This window comes from Lepidochelys olivacea, assembly GCF_965140295.1.
Source record: "Lepidochelys olivacea isolate rLepOli2 genome assembly, chromosome: 1".
Taxonomy (NCBI): domain Eukaryota; kingdom Metazoa; phylum Chordata; order Testudines; family Cheloniidae; genus Lepidochelys; species Lepidochelys olivacea.
In genome coordinates, this window is record NC_140411.1 from 323,849,089 (window position 1) to 323,870,260 (window position 21,172).

Below are 21,172 nucleotides of genomic sequence, written 5' to 3' on the forward strand. Positions count from 1 at the left end.
GGGATCTATTAAAGGCTTTTTTGAAAGTACAAGTATACTATATCCATTGGATCACCCTTGTCCACATGCTTATTGACCCCCTCAAAGAATTTTAATAGATTGGTGAGGCATGATTTCCCTTTACAAAAGCCAGGTTGCTTCTTTCCTAACATATCAAGTTCAACTCCGTGTCTGATAATTCTGTTCTTTGCTACAGTTTCAGTCAGTTTTCTTGGTACTGAAGTTAGGCTTGTTAGTCTGTAATTGCCATGATTGCCTCTGGAACTTTTTTAAAAAATCAGTGTTATGTTATCTGTCCTTCAATCATCTGGAACAGAGGCTGACTTAAGCAATAGGTTACATACCACTGTTTAGTAGTTCTGCAATTTCTTATTTGAGTTCCTTCAGAATTCTTGTGTGAATACCGTCTGGTCCTGGTGACTCATTAATTTATCAGTTTGTTCCGAAACCTCTCCTATTGCCACCTCAGCCTCCTCAGATTTGTACCTAAAAAGAATGGCTCAGGTGTGGCAATCTTCCTCACATCTTCTGCAGTGAAGACTGATGCAAAGAATTCATTCAGCTTCTCTGCGACAGCCTTATCTTCCTTGAGTGCTCCTTTAGCATATTTGTGTGTATATTTATACATATATGTGCACATATAATAACATATGCATTTTTAAAATGAAATAATCCTCTTATTTTAATTTTTTCTACTTTAAAAGGGACGTTATTGGGTCCCATCTGTCTGCAATTTAGGTTTTATTTAAAATACAGTTTTACAAAATGTAAGACCAAGAGAATTAGAAGGCTAACTTCCCCTGGAGTGTGGGTGCTCGCAAATGCACCACTGTAAATCCATTTATATTTACTCCATTGATTTATACCAATGTACTTGTGAGCAGACATTGGCACTTTGTGTTTAATTCCTTTAGTTTTATTTCTGCATTATTACCTACAGAGCTCAAAAGCATGTTTTTAGATAAACTTTTTAATGGATAAGTGTTATGAAATAATGTGTTCCTGTTTTGAGAGTTTTGTTTTATTCTGTATTGCCTGTCCTTTGCTTGCCTAAACAAGAACTAGATTGTTAGGAAGACAGCCTGAAGATTAATGAGAATAGGCTAAATTCAGCTGGTGTATATTCGAGGAATCCATTTAAATCAATGAAGTTTCATTTGGATTTGCACCAGTGCAAATGAGAGCAGAATTTGGCCCAATATATTTAGAGATGCTGTTCTCTTTGGAAGGAGAATGGTTTGTTTTGTATCTATGGGTAAAAATTAACATGAAGGTGCAAGTTTTGGACATGTTGGCAGTCACTTTTGCCTATGGAGTAACATGTCCCACCTTTTTTTCTTTTTTTTTTTTTAGCAGAGATCAAGACAAAATAATTAGGGATCAATGTGTCTTTCTTCACAAAAGCTTGCTTATGAACTTCTAGCGTAATTTTTCGTTATGCTTATCAATGACTGAGGCCCCTTTCAAGGTAAATGTAGACCAGATACTAAACTGTAGTCTGTACTGTTTGAATAATCAAAGTGTATTTAAGGGATAGTCATAGACACAGAAGAGAATAGTGAAAGGTTACTTATGAATGTAGAGGAGAATGCACGTTTTATGTTCAATATGTGAAACTATCAGCTTTGTTAGCTTGTGGGAGAGGAGTTGTTTTTTCTGTGACTTATTATATAGGTAGTTTGTCTAATGTTCTTTCTTCTCTTCTTCCTCTGTAACAGGAACTTTTGTCCAAGTGTTTAAAAAAGGGGTCGGTGGGGGGGAAGCCAAAGCACTTTGCCAGGCCCTTATGTACTTTTGCTGCAAATGTTTGTTTTGTCATTACTTCACAGCAGCAATGAATAATCACCATGCTAGTAGTTCTGGTTTGCATACCTGACTTAACACCCTCTACTCTTACAAATACAATATACAAAGCAACCCTGATTTTAAACAATGATTGGATGCAAACTGTATTGGTTAACCACAAGGTTAGAAATTAAAAATTTTTCTGAGAAAAGTATTTCATTTCTGTAACACTCCTTTCAGTAGAGCTGTCAGATTCCAGCTTCTCAGCCTTGATTAGAAGTAGATTTCATTGATATGCTTTTAGCCAGCAAGATACACTTCAAACCAGAAATCAGACTTTTGTTAATGACAGAAAAAGCAGCAAAACGTATGTCAATGTGTTCTCATTTGACAACTTTTTCAATAGTTCTGTTTGTCCTGAACATCTCCTTTTATGTTCTGCAGAAGCAAAAAGAAACATGTTTCACTGACGTCGGTGTTACAGAAGTCACTTTTACGTGTGTGCCCACAAAATAGACTCAAGTAAAACTGAGAGTACTCAGCAACTCACAGACTCACACTCAAAATTCTTGCTTGTTAAATTACCATCAGTATATACAGTACTGTATTAGGCCTGGATAGAATATCAGGGTTGGAAGGGACCTCAGGAGGTCATCTAGTCCAACCCCCTGCTCAAAAGCAGGACCCATACCCAATTAAATCATCCCAGCCAGGGCTTTGTCAAGCCTAACCTTAAAAACTTCTAAGGAAGGAGATTCCGCCACCTCCCTAGGCAACCATTCCAGTGTTTCACCACCCTCCTAGTGAAAAAGTTTTTCCTAATATCCAACCTAAACCTCCCCCACTGCAACTTGAGACCATTACTCCTTGTCCTGTCCTCTTCCACCACTGAGAATAGTCTAGAACCATCCTCCCTGGAACTACCTCTCAGGTAGTTGAAAGCAGCTATCAAATCCTCCCTCATTCTTCTCTTCTGCAGACTAAACAATCCCAGTTCCCTCAGCCTCTCCTCATAACTCATGTGTTCCAGACCCGTAATCATTTTTGTTGCCCTTCGCTGGACTCTCTCCAATTTATCCACATCCTTCTTGTAGTGTGGATCTCATGGGTGGCTGGTAAACTATTGTCTTTTGGGCAGGACTGTCTTTCTGTTCGTGTTTTGTACAATGCTGAGCAGGTCACTAAATCAAAGTAACAGTGATGGTGACAATTTTTTTTTTCTCTCCTCATGGTCCAACTAACATTTCAGGGGAGACCACTACAACAGTTGCACCGTTTGTTCCAGGAGGGGTCAGTGATGGACAATGGCACTCTGTTCAGGTGCAGTACTACAACAAGGTAAGGTAGAACACTACAGGGGCACTATGTGTAAAGTAGTAAAGACAATGGGCCAGTTAGTGTGTCCTCAGCACAGTTTCATTAATTTCAGTGGAGTAACACCAATTTAGACCACCTGAGGATCTGGCCGAGCGTATGTAGTTGCCCTGGGATTTCTGTTTTTATTTTCATTTTTAAATAACCCTGGCACTAGTCCTGCTCACCTGACTGAAGCAAAACTCCCCTGGGTTCTTCTAGAATCTAGTCATAGTAGGGGGCGCAGGCTTGGGTCCTTTGAGGAAGAATAAAATTGAAAATGTTCAGTTATTTTGGGCTTTTTTAGTTTTCAGTTCTTCTAAACTCCCTAATGGTTGCTGAGGGGATGCATTGAATCACCAACCACTCTGACCATGACCTTTGCATGGTCAAGACCACTCAGTTTTGGGGTTGCTCAGACTCAAGGTGGAGGGAAGACTGTGACTGTTTTGTGCTGCCACAGCTTCCTCACTGGTAGACTTTCCTTTTGCGGGCCCTCTGACAGCATCTGCTATTGCCTTTTGATATTTTTTACCAGATTCTGATATTAATATTCATTACAGTAGCTAAGTACTGAAAAAGCAGGCAGCACTGCAAGCCATGTATTTCTATTTTGGGGCATTCTCCCATGAAAATTCATGTAAAAGAAACAACATACTGTATACAGAGAATTGGAAAGTTAAGCTATGATATGGTATTTTTTGAGTAATCAGGGCTGATCCTACTAAAAAATTTTCATTTGCCATGTACAAAGATATAAGAGATTAGATTTAATGGAAAAAAGGCTATTCCATACACTCAACAAACTAATTAAGGGGTGCAAGGATGCTTATGTGCTCTGTGGGTAGCTTATGGGAAATGTAAGTTGCTGTTTGATTATGTCAGGGATCTAGGAACACAAGCCATTTCTGTAAAGAACAAAAGAAGGCTTTGAGATTAAATATTGGGTCATAGTTTAGACACAAGTTTCAGAGCTCCTGTATCTGTAATGGAATTAAATAAATTGTATGGTTATTCAAAACTGGTGCTTTTTAGTCTGACATGATAGCATTATGAAGGATTAAATAAAGAAATAGACGCATACTGTTGGCTGTGTTAGAAAGGAAAGAGGATACTAATGTAAGAAGATAAATAGAAGATGAAGGATTAATATAATCAACAAGTTCTTTTTCCCAGTGCTGCATCCTTTCACCACAATTTGTGTGCGACTTTAAATGAGAGTATTAGGATTTTCATCAGATTCATAGGTAGTGTCTTCTTGCCTAAGGATATTTTATGGAGAAAATAAAATCATATCCAGTTGTGCATTTATTCCTGGATTATGTGCCTTTATATTCACTGTACAACAGAGAAACAGAAGTGTAACTTTTATGTATGTGACCCTGGATACAACGAAAGTCTTTCCTGTAATCTGTAAAACACTGTTTTTGCATGTTCTTGGCTCTCCCCTCCCAAGAAAGTAGCTTTAATATAAAGGGAATTATTTACTGAAATGATAAAGAAACCCTTAACATATTTCCTGGTGAGCCATTTCTCTTCATGGGCCAGCAAGCACGGGGAAAGGAACATACATCAGCGGAAGGTTGGATTGCACAGTATGGCTACTAGTTTAAAATTCTAAAGTGCTGCCAAAAAGATAAGGAGTTGAAACAGCTCCAGCGTATTCTCTAAAAGGAAAAGTGATCCTATGCAGTGGTTAAAAATAAACCTTTGCCTCATTTTCAGAGTTTGTTTCTGTTTATTAAAGGGATAGTATAAGTTATTCTGCTAGCATAGTCAAGGGTATTTTACTGTTTTAAAGCATTTGCTTATTTGTCTGCCTCTGACTGTGGTACCCCTCCCTCTGAGCTGGGGTGGATGAATCCCCACTGTGAGAGTGGTTCTCAGTGTGAGGGGACTCTTAGGGCCTGTGTGCTGCCCTCTTCCTCCCAACTGCAGATCAAGGCTCACTGGCAAGGGAGGACAGAGGGTCCTCTGTCAGTTCTGCCATGCCAGGAGGAGAGCGCAGGGAGCTCAGCACTTGGGATCAGGGTCAGAAACTGGCCTGCTGGGCTTCCCTGAAATATTCTCCCTGCTTTGCCATTTTCTTTGGAGGAGATTCTTGGGGGGTCACAGATGCTCGGTTCTGAGCCTTCCAGTGGGCATATGGGCCTTTCCCCTTCTATCTCCCAGACTGCTCCAGCTCTTTGAGGAGAAGGGGACATACAGGTGTTCCTTCCATGTTTCTCTGATGCTGTTCCCTAGAGGGTAGTTATTCCCCCTCCCTCCTATTCTACTGTTAAAAATGCACCAGCTTAATTTTTGGGATGGGCAAGGAGCCAAAGTTGGGCCTTTCTCCAGTTCCCTGGTCATCTCAGGGCTGTTGACATTAAAAGAAGTTGCAATCTCTTCAGGCTGGCCCTGCCCCCTGTGAATGATACAGGAGTTAACCTGAGGAGGGCTTTTGTCTGCAAGCAAGAAGTGAAATGAGAGGGCCAGCGGGCGGAAGGGCGCTAAGTTAGCACAGTGAATCTAAAAATATGTTTTCATAAAGAGAGGTTAGCATTGGCCCCCACATTTATAGAAAGGGATGGCCTGGAAAAAAGGAGTGAAACTTTAAGAGTAAAATCAAGCACTGAAGAATGCAATAAATGCCATGGTTCTTTTAACAAGTTCTGAATACAATAAGGACTTAGGTGAACAATATAGCTCAACAGTCTAATGTAATAAAGTGGTGCAGTGAGGAAGGATTGTTGAGGTTTTTATGGGCAAGGGTAGAAGGAATCAAAAATTATTTCACTCTTAATTTCACCTTTCAGCTAATAGTCCCTTCTCATCTTCTGTAAACAACCCAGTGAGGTAGTTAACAGTAGACATCTTCTCTGTCTCATACTATTGATTTAAAGGTATGATATTACTTTTAATCACCTAATGCTGTATTTTTGTTGTAGGGACTCTGAATAATCACTCCCTTTCTTTCCACTGATTCCAGGCATGGAAACTCACTGCCACAGTTATTGTTCATGATTTATAAGCCTATTGGAGACACTAGACATCAAAACATAGGGCCTGATTCACCACTCTGTTACTCCTGTTTTATGCCAGCGTAGCTTCGTTCACTTCAGGGGTTTTGAACTTACATAAAATGCAGTGATGAACCATGCATTCAATGTGGTAACGACTCTTTTGAGAGGTATGCATACGTCTGCTTTTTAATATAAAAGACTGATGCCATCTTACTGTGGTAAATCAAGCTTTGGTATCTTCAGCAGTTTATTTGGGAAATCTCTAGCATTGGGGTTGGGGAGGGGAAATCGCAGTCAGGTCTCAAAGTGAGTCACATGTGTAGTACTTAACAAATAATGTAAACTATAGTTCAGGCTCCTAAAGTGCCCCTCCAGGGGAGTGCATACCTTGCACCATCTCTCAAGGATGCTGCAGCATGCTCCTCAGCAGCCAGTCCTGCTGGCTGGGTAGGACTGGCTGCTGGCAAGATAGAGCCATGGCCTTGTCTTCTCCTGCCCCCCCCCCCCCCTTGAGGCACCCTGGTGTAACGGAGGGGATGGTTAGGTCTTTGCTTCTAGTGATATTTATTTGTAAGGCAATTCCTTGGCAGGCTTATGTTTTAACAAGGTTTGAAGATAAAAAGTCCCTGTGAGGAGTTTGCTAAGGCTGATAATTTAGGGATTTGTGTTATGCCAAGATAAATGGGATGTTATGTCTAAACTTGATATAACTCAGACATGTTTGAATAACGGAATGCCTAAAACGTATGGCTTCATTTAAATTACCCACACAAGCAGGTTTGGAGGGGGAGATAACTCCATATTGTTCACAGGACAGTGTTCATTTTTCAGCCTTGCACCATTTCCAAAAATCCCGCCTTTTCTCCAGTCACACAGCACAAGCTCTCATCCCGCACCTCATCAACTACCATCTTGACCACTGTAGCCTTCTGCTCTCTGGCTTCTCAAACACACACATCACCTCCCAGCTCAAGGCCAAAACACAGCTACAGTACTTAGATAATCTTCTTTGCCCGTCATTTGGACCATGTCACCCACCTCGATGAATCCGTTGACAGGCTCCCCCTTCACTGTATCAGACTCCAGTGTCTTGTCCTCTTCTTTAATGCCCTTCACAACTTTGCCCCTGCCTATTTATTTGCTCTTGGAACTTGCTGAGTTGCCCCTTCCCTGTCTGCTCTGTCAACAATAGCGGCTCTATATTGTCTGCTTCTCCCACGCACCTCTTTGCACTTTCTTCAGTGCTGGTCCTTGCACATGGAGCTCCTTCCCTGGGCTAGGTGTGTAGCTTCTACCCTGTCCTCTTTCACACCCCTCCTCTTCTGAATTCTACCAGGATGTTTATGGGAAACTTGCAACTGATAATAAATGAATAGATGGCCATTGGGAACTCGTGCTGTCTATTTTCTTAATGGATCTATATTTTATAATTTAAAACATTTAAATGGCTCAATATAAATCTGCCCCACCCTACCCTGCTCTTGTTGAGCTTCATTCCCCTTCCAACCCCATTTGTCGTCGTTCCCCCGCACCCCATCTACTTCACTGTGGTCCATCCATTTGTCCGTCTCCTGGACCATCACTTCTGTGCCTTGTAATGCACTACCTATTTGCATGTTTTAAGCTCCCTGAATTCACTCACAAGGCCCAAGCGTTTCCACTCTTAACTCGCTAATGCTGTGCTGCCTATAGTGTATCTTACTGATCTGTACAGAAAAGCCCTTTTGTTATTCTCTGTCCTCAGACAGGTAGACAGTCTGTCTTTAGGCTGCAAGCTTCTTGGGACAAGGACTGTCTCCTTTTACACCCCTGGAAAATGCCTAACACACTGTAGGTGCTACCACACACAAACAACTCAGAACGTTCGAGATGTGCACCTAGCAGGTCTGTGTGACTATGTATTCTTATCATCGTTACACTTAATCTTCCTTCCGTTGGTTTGTTACCCCCCCCCCCACACACACACCCCTTTCAAAATATCTCGTTTTCAAAGATGTTGTAAGCTCTTCAGGACAGGGTCCCCGTCTTTCTGTGTTTATACAGCACCTAGCACAAACAGGCCTTGATTCTAATTGGGTCCAATGCAGCTATTGCTACTGAGAAGGTTGTGATATCTATGCAAAACTCCCATTGACTTCAGTGGGACTTCCATGTCAGGAGAGGCCCCAGTGAGTAGGGCAAGCAGCATTTAACCAGATTGTAGACTATCTTGGAAGATCCATTTTAACTGTCTGTCAGTTTATATTTTATTCAAATGAATGAACTGATCTTATCTTTGAATCATTAGCTTTGAACAAAGTGCAGGCAGTTTGTGAAATTTGTAAGGCAGTCAGTGACACTTTGAGTGTCCCTGAAATTTGGATTCCATGAATGGCTGACTTGGGAGTGTGTGGGCTCTCCTACGGGGTTCCTAATTGTTTGATAGTTGAATGTTTAAAATACAAGCCTGCAAGTCTCAACTATTCCAAAACAGGCCAGTGGTGTGGATAGGTCCTTAGCTGTGAGTTTAGATTTATTTCTGCAGCTGAATCAAGGTGATGTTGGGTATGAATGAGGTAAGCTTGGAAATGACACCCCAGGAGTTTGTTTAAAATTAATTCAGAAAAGGTTTGCTTGTTAAAGTTACTGGTAACATTGTTAACAGAGTGTTAGTCAGAAAGTGACCCCCTCATCAGTTGCTTTACTTCTGAGAAGAGACAGATGTTTTAAATACAGAAGCAAGAGGTCGGTCTCTACCCCAGCTTTGCATTTTGTACTAGTTCCTCTAAGGAAAATAAATGTGCAGCCAGTTGTACTATAGGGAGCACGGAGTGGTGAGGTTTTAGTGTGAGTGCCCTGCTGTGCCGAAGGGCCAGATTGCATGCTTAAGAAAATGGATTATTTGTCTGCAGGGTGTCCCAGGAGGCAAAATCCCTCTTTTCACTCCCCAGCAGGCTGGGGGTGAGTGGAAGCTGCATCATCCATGTGAATTGTGCAGGCTTCTCCCCCAATGTGCAGTCAACCTGATGTGTGGGCTAGTAGGGAAAGGAAAGTGTGACCGTGGCTCTGTGCCACCACCACCATATCATTCCTCCCTATCCCCTTGGGGGGATCTGTGCTCCTCGGATATAGTCCGTGTGCTTACCAGGCATAGGAGGTCCATGGCCTCCTTACTACTTTCTCTAAGGGGCCACTTCCTCTCTTTCCCTGAGGAGTACTTGGGGGTGGAGTTTGTCCTGCCTGCCTCCTCTACTGCAGGGCGGATCCCTGATGCTTCTTCCCCTCCCAGCCTCCTGGCTGGTGGCTGTCAGCTCCTGCCAAGCCTCTGCCTCTGCTATTATGAAACCTTAGGGCTTCCTCTCAGACTACATAGTTGGAGGCAAGGCTTATGCTGTTTTGGGTCCCTGTTTTAATCTCCCCCACCTTCTTTCACACACATTGATATTATCCTTAAAATTATGCCATATGGGGCAATGATCAGTCCTAACCTCACTCTATTACAAGGTGCGGGTGAGGGAAATAGAGAGTGTAACCACCCTTTAAGCTTTAGCATGTTAATCATACTACTTCCCAATGGTGCTTAATGCCAGTGACCACCGGACAGTGTAATTCCATTTCAGACTTAGGCAACGTGCAGCGGTGTTCAGTAAGAAACATCACAGCAGTTCTGCACTTGCTCAAATGTTCAGCATTCTGCTACAAACACTAATGTGTGTTTATGCAAAAACATCACAGTAGCAAAGATAATTATCAGAGGAGGAGAGGCAGGAATAAAGTTTTAATTAACATGTACTGATGAAAATGATTCTCTCCCTCCGCCTCCTTTGGCATCAGTTGACAGCCTTCTTGATTTCAATTTAAATGCCTAAGACAGATAGATGTCTTAGTGGTGGCAATGGTGATTCTGAATTGAATTTCCTGGATAACAAACACTGTGGGGAAAGAACTAGGAGCTTCGAGCCAGTGACTTTGCTTCAGTGTCAGTCTCATATTAAAAGTCTTGTCAGCTCCCCATTAACAAGATATCTGTTTACCTGCCAGTCATGTTTCTTGCAGTAATAGATGTTTGCTGACTTTTGGGAGGGAACGGAGGGTGGGAATTAATGTATTTGAAATTTTTCATTTCATCTTCACCGATTCAACTGGTGCACATGTGCAAATTGTTTATCTTCAGGGGTCCTGATCCTGCTACCACTAAAGTCAATGGGAGGTGTGCTGTTGAATTTAAAGGTGACCTGCAATGTAAACAGCATTATTTTAAAGCATGTTTTAATGTCCCTTTTGTAACTTTATATTGCATAAAGAAGGCCTTTAAACTTTTTAAGGTTTTTCTTTTAATTTTGCATATTTTACATTATGACTTCAAGTCTTACCTACCGTATTCTATCGGGAAGAATTTTTGGACATCTAGAGAAGTGGTAGGATTATGACACTATATATATCAAGAAAGTGAAATCTGGTTAATTAAGAAAGGAAAGGTGATTTTTATTCAGACTGTTGAAAACACTTGTTTTTTTGGTTTGTTTCATTTTTAACCCCTATTCAGGTGACTAGTGAAGCAATCTTCAGGGTATTCCTGTGTCCAATATGATGAATAGAGAATTGGGAACCATCATCCATCTACCATATTCCACAGACTGGTAGTTTAATGATAAATGGCAAGGGTCTTCCCTTATCTTACTTAAACATTAAAGAACCTCTGTTTTCCAAGGATAGTGTATCTCTGAAAGGCTCCAGCAAAATGTACTGTACAGTATTTTAGACACCAGCTTGGCAGCATACTGACTAATCTTCCTTTGGATTTGGTAGTTTCCAATTATCGCGCCTGCTTTATGTAATTTTTAGGTAATTTTAGTATTGTCCCATTGGCATCTTCATTTCAATTAGCTGAGCTTCCAACCAAGACACATTTCTTGGAAGAGAGGGAAAAGAGACTGTCCCTTTGTTTTTCAGTGCTAAATATTCCTTGTAAATCTTCCTCAAGATGAGCATGTCCCACTTCCCTAAGATTGATGTTTTCATAAATATAGGGCCTTGTCTACCTTGTGCAGTTGTGCACATCAGTGGGGAGTGAATTCTCATATGCACCAATACGTCACTCACTAACTGGCCCTTTTAGACCTTTCTGGCACGCACTAAAAGCTCCTAGTGTATGTTAATTTAATCTTGTCTCAAACGTAACTACATTAACATGCGCTAAGGAACTTTCAGTGCACACTAGCAGAGTCAACACAGGCCAGCTGGTGTGGATTAGAATTCACAGCCCACTGATGTTCACCACTTCACCGTGTAGACAAGCTGTAGGAATTATTTGTTACTTTGGAAGAAGAGGAGGAAGTAATGGGGGAAGATATCCCCAGTAAACTAAATGTTGGTGAAAAGTGAGAGCCCTGGATGGTGAAGTCCTCTGTTAAGCCACAGAACAGATAAAGTAATGGGCAGTAGCAGTGCAAGCTTCCCCCATTACTCTACTAATGTGCCTCTACTCTAACTAGAGTGAGCCCAACGAAGGCGAGACATTAGTTTAGTCTTCATAAATATTAAGTCCTTGGCCTCTGCAGAGTCTGCCAATGTGAGTGGCAATGGATACATTTAGTGATGTTGACACTCATCCACCAAGAATAGAAACAAAACCACCAGGCCACCCAGTGGTAACCACTTTCAGTAATGATAATGTTGATTAAGAAATCCAGGGTTAATTTCACATGCAGCACCACACTTGATCGCAGCCTATATTTGTCTGAGAAGGTTTTACTGAACCTAGTAATAATAGATTTTGTTTTCCTAGTTGAAAACTTCAACCTATTGTTCCAAACTTTTAGTACAACTGCAGTTTTGTTCAGAATTCAAGTTACATCCATAAACTTATATTCCAGTTATTCCTGACTGACTCATCACCTAAGGGTGTTATTCATCATTTGGCAGGAGATAAAAATGGTTTAAGTATAGACATGTTTCTTTGATTATTACAGGGTATGTGTATGTTTATGTATATGTGGCGTGTACTTATGTGTTTATATGTAAATTAAGTCAGGGTTGCTTAAAAATGTTACTGCCCTACAGGCTAAGTGTGCTTTTTCAACAGCTCAATAGAACATAAGGTAATTTCCCGACAGGCCAGAAATCCTGCACAGAACAGAAAATCCTTATGGAAACCTTGACTGTATATGTACTGTGTATGGTTCAGTAATTCAGTCAAACCACAGAATGACTTGAGCATCTCACTAAATGACTCATGAAATGACTCACAAAAGTAAGGCTTGCAAGATCAGACCAAGTGTCTGTGACAGAAGCTGTTCAGTCTTCCACTGGTGGTCAAGAATTCATTCCTTGCAACTGCTCAGGGCCCAAGAACTATAAAAACAGCAGGTGTAAATGCTTCAGAAAGAATCTGGAAAGTAAGTGTCACTTGAGCCTTAAGGCTTCCAGTAAGTAAGCATATATAATACGAACACCACACTATTCGCTGTAATTGGGTGAAGGATGTCCTCTTATATTTGACAGTATGCAATAAGGTGTAATTCCTTTACTCCTTTGTTTAATTCACTGGATTTGTTTAGGCCATTGAGCCAGTGTCTAGTCCTTATTTTCAGGTGTTTGAACAAAGTTTTAGACACTAGGTGAAAGGCCCAAGTGCACCAAATTTTTCTAAACCACTCTCGTTTCCTTTCACAGGTGTTACAATTAGCAAGGATATTTAACATTTCGGTTTAACATTTCCTGATGGATTGTCAGGACATGTCACTTTTAGGGCACAATATCAGACATCTCTCTGTTCCCGCTTTTCCCAGCCCTTATCCAGTTCACAATCACATGGCCCAGCCCCGCAAACTCTTACATAAATAGCCAATATTCGCCTGAGTAATACCCTTGAAAATATTATATATCAAATATTATTTTTATTTGACCACTCTTTGTGAGGAAAGAATTGAGTGCAACTGTCTGTTAGACACAGTTGAATTTTATTTCTCTATATTTCCAAACTAAACATGCAAATTCTTCTGTGCAAGGTAAACATAAAAGTGCATAAGAACATAAGAATGGCCATACTGGGCCAGACCAAAGGTCCATCCAGCCCAGTATCCTGTCTACCGCCAGTGGCCAATGCCAGGTCCCCTAGAAGGAGTGAACCTAACAGGTAATGATCAAGTGATCTCTCTCCTGCCATCCATCTCCACCCTCTGACAAACAGAGGCTAAGGACACCATTCCTTACCCATCCTGGCTAATAGCCATTAATGGACTTAACCTCCATGAATTTATCCAGTTCTCTTTTAAACCCTGTTATAGTCCTAGCCTTCACAACTTCCTCAGGCAAGGAGTTCCACAGGTTGACTGTGCACTGAGTGAAGAAGAACTTCCTTTTATTTATTTTAAACCTGCTACCCATTAATTTCATTTGGTGGCCCCTAGTTCTTATATTATGGGAACAAGTAAATAACTTTTCCTTATTCACTTTCTCCACACCGCTCATGATTTTATATACCACTATCATAGCCCACCTTAGTCTCCTCTTTTCCAAGCTGAAAAGTCCTAGCCTCTTTAATCTCTCCTCCTAATGGAACCCGTTCCAAACCCCTAATCATTTTAGTTGCCCTTTTCTGAACCTTTTCTAATGGCAGTGTATCTTTTTTGAGATGAGGGGACCACATCTGTACGCAGTATTCAAGATGTAGGTGTACCATGGATTTATATCAGGGCAATAAGATATTCTCCGTCTTATTCTCTATCCCTTTTTTAATTATTCCTAACATCTCATTTGCTTTTTTGACTGCCACTGCATACTGCGTGGACGTCTTCAGAGAACTATCCACGATGACTCCAAGATCTTTCTCCTGATTAGTTGTAGCTAAATTAGCCCCCGTCATATTGTATGTATAGTTGAGTTTATTTTTTCCATTATGCATTACTTTACATTTATCCACGTTAAATTTAATTTGCCATTTTGTTGCCCAATCACTTAGGTTTGTGAGATCTTTTTGAAGTTCTTCACAGTCTGCTTTGGTCTTAACTATCTTGAGCAGTTTAGTATCATCTGCAAACTTTGCCACCTCACTGTTTACCCCTTTCTCCAGAGCATTTATGAATAAGTTGAATAGGATTGGTCCTAGGACTGACCCTTAGGGAACACCACTAGTTACCTCTCTCCATTCTGAAAATTTACCATTTATTCCTACCATTTGTTCCCTGTCTTTGAACCAGTTCTCAATCCATGAAAGGATCTTCCCTCTTATCCCATGACAACTTAATTTCCATAAGAGCCATTGGTGAGGGACCTTGTCAAAGGCTTTCTGGAAATCTAAGTACACTATGTCCACTGGATCCCCTTTGTCCACATGTTTGTTGAGCCCCTCAAAGAACTCTAATAGACTAGTAAGACACGATCTCCCTTTACAGAAACTATGTTGACTTTTGCACAACAATTTATGTTCTTCTATGTGTCTGACAATTTTATTCTTTACTATTGTTTCAACTAATTTGCCCGGTACTGACGTTAGACTTACCGGTCTGTAATTGCAAGGATCAGGGCCATTTACAGGTGATCTTCACTTAAGTGTTAGCTTGAGATATAACTTGAGTTTTCCCCCTAAACTGACTCCTGTCCACATTCAGAAATCTCTAGCTGGAGTTAAGTAGCACTTCAAGTTCAAGGTAGCAGGCTTGTCAAGGGGATTGGGTTGGAGCTTGAGTGCCACTGAAGCTTGAGCTGGTAATGCAGTGGGGACTCAGCTTACAATCCATTTGAGTGCTGGGAGTCCCACAATGCCTTCCCAAAATTCCCCCCTAGGGTTATTTGTTGTTCTTCTTCGAGTGATTGCTCATGTGTATTCCACAATAGGTGTGCGTGCTCACCATGTGCACCAGGCCGGAAGTTTTTCCCCTAGCAGTACCGGTAGGGGGGAGTGCCCCCCGCGACCCCTGAGTGGCACCTGGGCTCTGGCTTTCTACCTCAAGCGGACCAAGCCATTCAGAAAGTGCTCGCAACTGTTCGTTGCATCAGCTGAGCGCGCAAGGGGCCAGCCAATTTCCACTCAGCGGCTTTCCATCTGGCCAGCCATCTCTGCTTCTGCATGCCAGGCAGGGGGACTAGGAGCTGGGTGGAGAAAAGCCCTGCATCCCACTCCTCATTCAGAATAGGACCCATGGCTTTCCATTTGAACACAGAAACAAACACAAGCAGAATTGTTGTGCTGCAATAAGTTGCCAGGCACACACCACTTCTGCCCATGTGACCAGAACGGACAAACATTGTTTTCCCAAAATACACCATGAGACTTTGGAAGGAGCAACTCAGAATAGTGTGGCGCTCAGAGCCAAGGGAAATGCCCCCAGAAGGCAAGTGCCTTTGTTTGACTCCGTACTGTGGCCATGAGTGCACAGTAACTTGAGGATGGTTTGAGCTGGCCTTTCCAGCTTGGTCGCTGTCACTCATAGGCTGACTAGCTGAAGTGGAGTACATCGAGCGTAAGCATTTGAGCTAACAAGGCAGTGAAGACAAGCCCTTAGCTTCACTCTCATACGATTCTTATAGTTATTCCAATAAGAAAATGTATTTTGATTGCAGCTGACTAGCAGGACTCAGTTTCACTGTCTCCCAGTTAGCATTCCTCGCTGACAAAGGACTTTACATGAGTAGGGCTCTGTTTTGGCTCTGGGAGTCTGTGCCATGCAAGATTGTATGTGGAGGTGTAGTGCATGGGTGGCAAAAGCCAGAGGCAGAATGTTTCCACAGGGGGTGGGGATGCATGCTCAGATGTGATTTTTTAAAGGCATGGTCAGCCTCTGAGATCAAGTATGTGCATAGAGGGACAGGGGCCTGGCCACGGCCCCAGTTCACTTAGTGGAGACATGGAACACGTCTGGCTGTGCCAGCTGCATCCTTCCCTCTTGGAGTCAGGGAGCAGTGGCTGTCTGGCGGCCTATTGTGCAGGTGTACTGATGGGGCGAAGTGGCACCCTGAGCCTGCGTTCCCCAACTAAGGACAGCCAGAGTCTGACCTTTAATCTAAACTCATTGCATCAGGGTGAGCAGAATGAGCAGACTCCTGGAAGGTGAGAGTTGTACTAGTCTGCATTAGAGATTAATGTTGCAGTTTGTTTTGAATAGGATCAGATGACATATGGCTACACCACAACAGTCTGCAATGGAGAGACAAGTGCAAGCCCCATTCATTGTAGCATACGTGTCCCACAGTGCTGGCTGCTGGTGGAGCTGATAGATAGGCTATCACGTTTCCATCTGCAAACACAGACCTTGTGTGATGATAGCAAATTCACCTGTTATGGAAACAGAATGATTCTATATCCAGCAATGATGATTGACCCCACCTCACCCCACCCCCTTGGTATTCCACTGTTAACCTTGGAAGAACAAAGCAAGCTATCAAATACCATTGGGGTTAAACTCAGATTGCAAACAATACAATCACTTCAAAAGCCATTCATGGCAATACTGGATATTCTCTCTCTTTTAAAGTGAATTTAATGCTTGTGCAAGTGCTGGGTTGACAGCCCTGCAACCTGAAATCCTCTGTTCCCACATAACTGATATGCAGCTATAGAAACAATGCTAACTTCTCTCTGCTGCCCTACCAGTGCACCTCAGCCCTGTCTGGAGGGGCCCCCTTTATGAGTGAAAGGGGAGTTTGTGCTGCATGGCCATTCATGCCTCGGTTTCTTTACTGAGACTGCCAGTTATGATGGTGGTATTTATGATTCAGCCACCTGTCCACTAGGAACAGAACAGAGATCACGGACTCATTGTACGTAGGCCACCAAACAGTCATCACAGAGCAACAATTTTCAGTCACTTTTTGAACCTAAAGTTATAGATTTTACTAATTCCTTTTACTTGGTAGTCTGCACATTTGGAAATGTGATTGGCAGTTATATTCTTCAATAGAAAATTAACAGTTTTTGATAATATGATGTGTGCTTGGAAAGGCCACAGCTACTACACACGTACTGGGGAGAGAAGTGACTGGTTTATTATCTTCATAAGTATCTTTTTTGAATACTAAATATTAGACCCCTATTGAAAAGCATACCTCATAAGAGAAATCTGATCATTAGTAGATGTAGTTTAGCAGAAACATTATGTAGGTATCCGTCACTAATGACATCTGACAAGAGATAATTGTGGCCACAGAGAGAATTCATGAAATAAATCCTAATGGCTTCAAAACTAATTTATTAAAGGATTAAGGGGGATTTTCTGCATAAACAATGCAGTTGTAGAAGATTATCTTAATGTCACTATGACCAGAATCAACCATTAGAATCAATGGGAATTTTTTTATGTTGACTTTAGTAGGAGCTGGAGCTCCTATTAAAATAAAAATTAGGAAGTTTTGCTAAAGTTACCAAGGACTGCAAATATGAAATATGGAAATTTGCACACTCTTGAAATGTTTGCTCAAGATGGGACCAAAAAAACTCACTTCCCCCATCTGAGTGAGATCCAGAATAACCAGAGAAATCTATCTAAAGGTATGACTAAATAGCATGGGCCAGATTGTGGCTTTTAATCAGCAGCATTGTGGCTTTTAATCAGGAGCAGGGGGAAACATGGATGGATGCCTCCCTATGGCCCACACAAGGGCTTGTCACAGTTACCATTACTGTGCTTGGGGGATATGCAAGGATGGTTCCCCTCACTACACAGTGCACCAAGGGGAGCACTGAAAATGCAAAGCTTTGGACCCATCTCCCTCCCTTCCCATCCCACTGTTAGGAACACTGCAGCTGCTTTTAGCCATTTGTACCTTTCTTCAGGAGGAGATGTAGGGAATTCCCCATCAAGTAAGTCCAGGCTTCCAAGCTCACATTTATATTGGCTCTACGTGTAACAGGCTCAGCTTTTAAAGCCTCTATCTGGAGTACGATGCTGAAGTCAGTGGAAAGTAGTTGATTGTGTTTTTATTCATTTCCAAAATCTGCTTCTATCTGGAACAAATCAGATGTTCCTACCAGCTCTAATATAGTATCCAGTGACTATGGATTTAGTTATGTTTCTAGGTTTGTTACCCCTTGTATATCTCTTCTCATTGTTAATAGTTAGTAATCGATAGAATGTATTCCCAGACTGTTCAAGTTCGCTGTAATGCAGCAGACAAGCTGGCAGAGTTGAAAATCAGCTTCCTGCAAAGCTCCTAAAGAGCTCTCAGCAAGAGCCCCAGTTTGTACTGAATGACTTTTCCTCTGCAAAGCTACTGTTGGATCCAAATTGTTGTCATGGTTTTCATATAAGGAGATTTACAGCACACAAAATACTTAAAGAATTTGACTGAGTTTGAAACCTTCATTTGTAATTCTAGAAGGGCCTCATATGAGGATATTTGCATAAGGGTAAAAAGAAAAGGAGGACTTGTGGCACCTTAGAGACTAACCAATTTATTAGAGCATAAGCTTTCGTGAGCTACAGCTCACTTCCTCAGATGCATATCGTGGAAACTGCAGCAGGCTTTATATATACACAGAGAATATGAAACAATACCTATTCCCACCCCACTGTCCTGCTGGTAATAGCTTATCTAAAGTGATTTCCAGCACAAATCCAGGTTTTCTCACCCTCCACCCCCCCACACAAATTCACTCTCCTGCTGGTGATAGCCCATCCAAAGTGACAACTCTTTACACAATGTGCATGACAATCAAGCTGGGCTATTTCCTGCATAAATCCAGGTTCTCACATCCCCCCCACCCCCATACACACACAAACTCACTCTCCTGCTGGTAATAGCTCATCCAAACTGACCACTCTTCAAGTTAAAATCCAAGTTAAACCAGAACATCTGGGGGGGGGGGTAGGAAAAAACAAGAGGAAACAGGCTACCTTGCATAATGACTTAGCCACTCCAAGTCTCTATTTAAGCCTAAATTAATAGTATCCAATTTGCAAATGAATTCCAATTCAGCAGTTTCTCGCTGGAGTCTGGATTTGAAGTTTTTTTGTTTTAAGATAGCGACCTTCATGTCTGTGATCGCGTGACCAGAGAGATTGAAGTGTTCTCCGACTGGTTTATGAATGTTACAATTCTTGACATCTGATTTGTGTCCATTTATTCTTTTACGTAGAGACTGTCCAGTTTGACCAATGTACATGGCAGAGGGGCATTGCTGGCACATGATGGCATATATCACATTGGTGGATGTGCAGGTGAACGAGCCTCTGATAGTGTGGCTGATGTTATTAGGCCCTGTGATGGTGTCCCCTGAATAGATATGTGGGCACAGTTGGCAACGGGCTTTGTTGCAAGGATAAGTTCCTGGGTTAGTGGTTCTGTTGTGTGGTATGTGGTTGTTGGTGAGTATTTGCTTCAGGTTGCGGGGCTGTCTGTAGGCAAGGACTGGCCTGTCTCCCAAGATTTGTGAGAGTGTTGGGTCATCCTTTAGGATAGGTTGTAGATCCTTAATAATGCGTTGGAGGGGTTTTAGTTGGGGGCTGAAGGTGACGGCTAGTGGCGTTCTGTTATTTTCTTTGTTAGGCCTGTCCTGTAGTAGGTAACTTCTGGGAACTCTTCTGGCTCTATCAATCTGTTTCTTTATAAGGGTAGAGCCTTCACTTCCCAGAGAAACTTTCAGGAAGCCCTTCAGTTACACAAAGCTCAAATGCAACTCAAGTGATGCAGCTAAAAAACCATGTTGTTGACTTACCATGCACAGTGCATTTACCAGACTCATGTAGGTGGATTGCATGTTTAATTTACTCTCACACTTGAGCACCCAAAGAGTTTTTGTCTGAGTTAATGATATGGTAGCCAGATAGGTTTATGGTGGTCTTGGGAGCTCCTTACAAGAACAAAAGTAACTGCATCAGCAGATCTTTTTTTTATTTGGGTGGGTTTGTCCCAACTATACAATTACTGAACAGCATGCTGCTTAGAGTGTGAAGCACACGTACAGTACATGGATCTGTCCCATGAATCAGAGGAGATTATATATATATATGTACTTCATTGGTCATTTGTATTATTTATTATGTGGCACTAATTGACATTGCTCTTTTTTAACATGTGTAGCAGTTACAATTGCAAGCATAGGAAAGTATACAAATTAGATGTTTTATTGTTGAATGCATTTCAAGGAAATTCATTAAGAACTATGTGACTGAAAGTTCAAACCATTTTCATTAGTCAAACGTAAAATGCTACTCATTCCACTGAGTGCAAAACATAGCTTTTAAAACTGTGTTCAAGGAGACTCTCACTGAACAAATGATCATAGAATCATAGAATATCAGGGTTGGAAGGTACCTCAGGAGGTCGTCTAGTCCAACCCCCTGCTCAAAGCTGGACCAATCCCCAAATAAATCATCCCAGCCAGGGCTTTGTCAAGCCTGACCTTAAAACCTTCCAAGGAAGGAGATTCCACCACCTCCCTAGGTAACACATTCCAGTGTTTCACCACCCTCCTAGTGAAAAAGTTTTTCCTAATAGCCAACCTAAATCTCCCCCACTGCAACTTGAGACCATTGCTCCTTGTTCTGTCATCTGCTATCACCGAGGACAGTTTAGATCCATCCTCTTTGGAACCTCCTTTCAGATAGTTGAAAGCAGCTATCAAATCCCCCCTCATTCTTCTCTTCCGCAGATTAAACAATCCCAGTTCCCTCAGCCTCTCCTTATAAGTCATGTGCTCCAGTCCCCTAATCATTTTTGTTGCCCTCTGCTGGACGTTTTCCAATTTTTCCACATCCTTCTTGTAGTGTGGGGCCCAAAACTGGACACAGTACTCCAGATGAGGCCTCACCAATGTCGAATAGAGGGGAATGATCACGTCCCTCGATCTGGTGGCAATTCCCCTACTTATACATCCCAAAATGCCATTGGCCTTCTTGGCAAAAACGGAACACTGTTGACTCATATCCAGCTTCTCGTCCACTGTAACCCCTAGGTCCTTTTCTGCAGAACTGCTGCCTAGCCATTTGGCCCCTAATCTGTAGCAGAGCATGGGATTCTTCCGTCCTAAGTGCAGGACTCTGCACTTATCCTTGTTGAACCTCATCAGATTTCTTTTGGCCCAATCCTCTAATTTGTCTAGGTCCCTCTGC

The 21,172-nt window shown here is 41.9% G+C and overlaps 1 protein-coding gene across 4 annotated transcripts in view; it reads left to right on the forward strand.

The window, feature by feature from the left end:
• CELSR1 (cadherin EGF LAG seven-pass G-type receptor 1) overlaps positions 1–21,172 on the forward strand; it is a 276,811-nt gene that overhangs the window by 164,890 nt on the left and 90,749 nt on the right. For all 4 annotated transcript variants that reach the window (XM_084651571.1, XM_084651574.1, XM_084651572.1 and 1 more), the window contains exon 5: positions 3,035–3,123. In XM_084651571.1, coding sequence (XP_084507697.1) covers positions 3,035–3,123 — 89 coding nt within the window. The remainder of the gene's footprint in view (positions 1–3,034; positions 3,124–21,172) is intronic.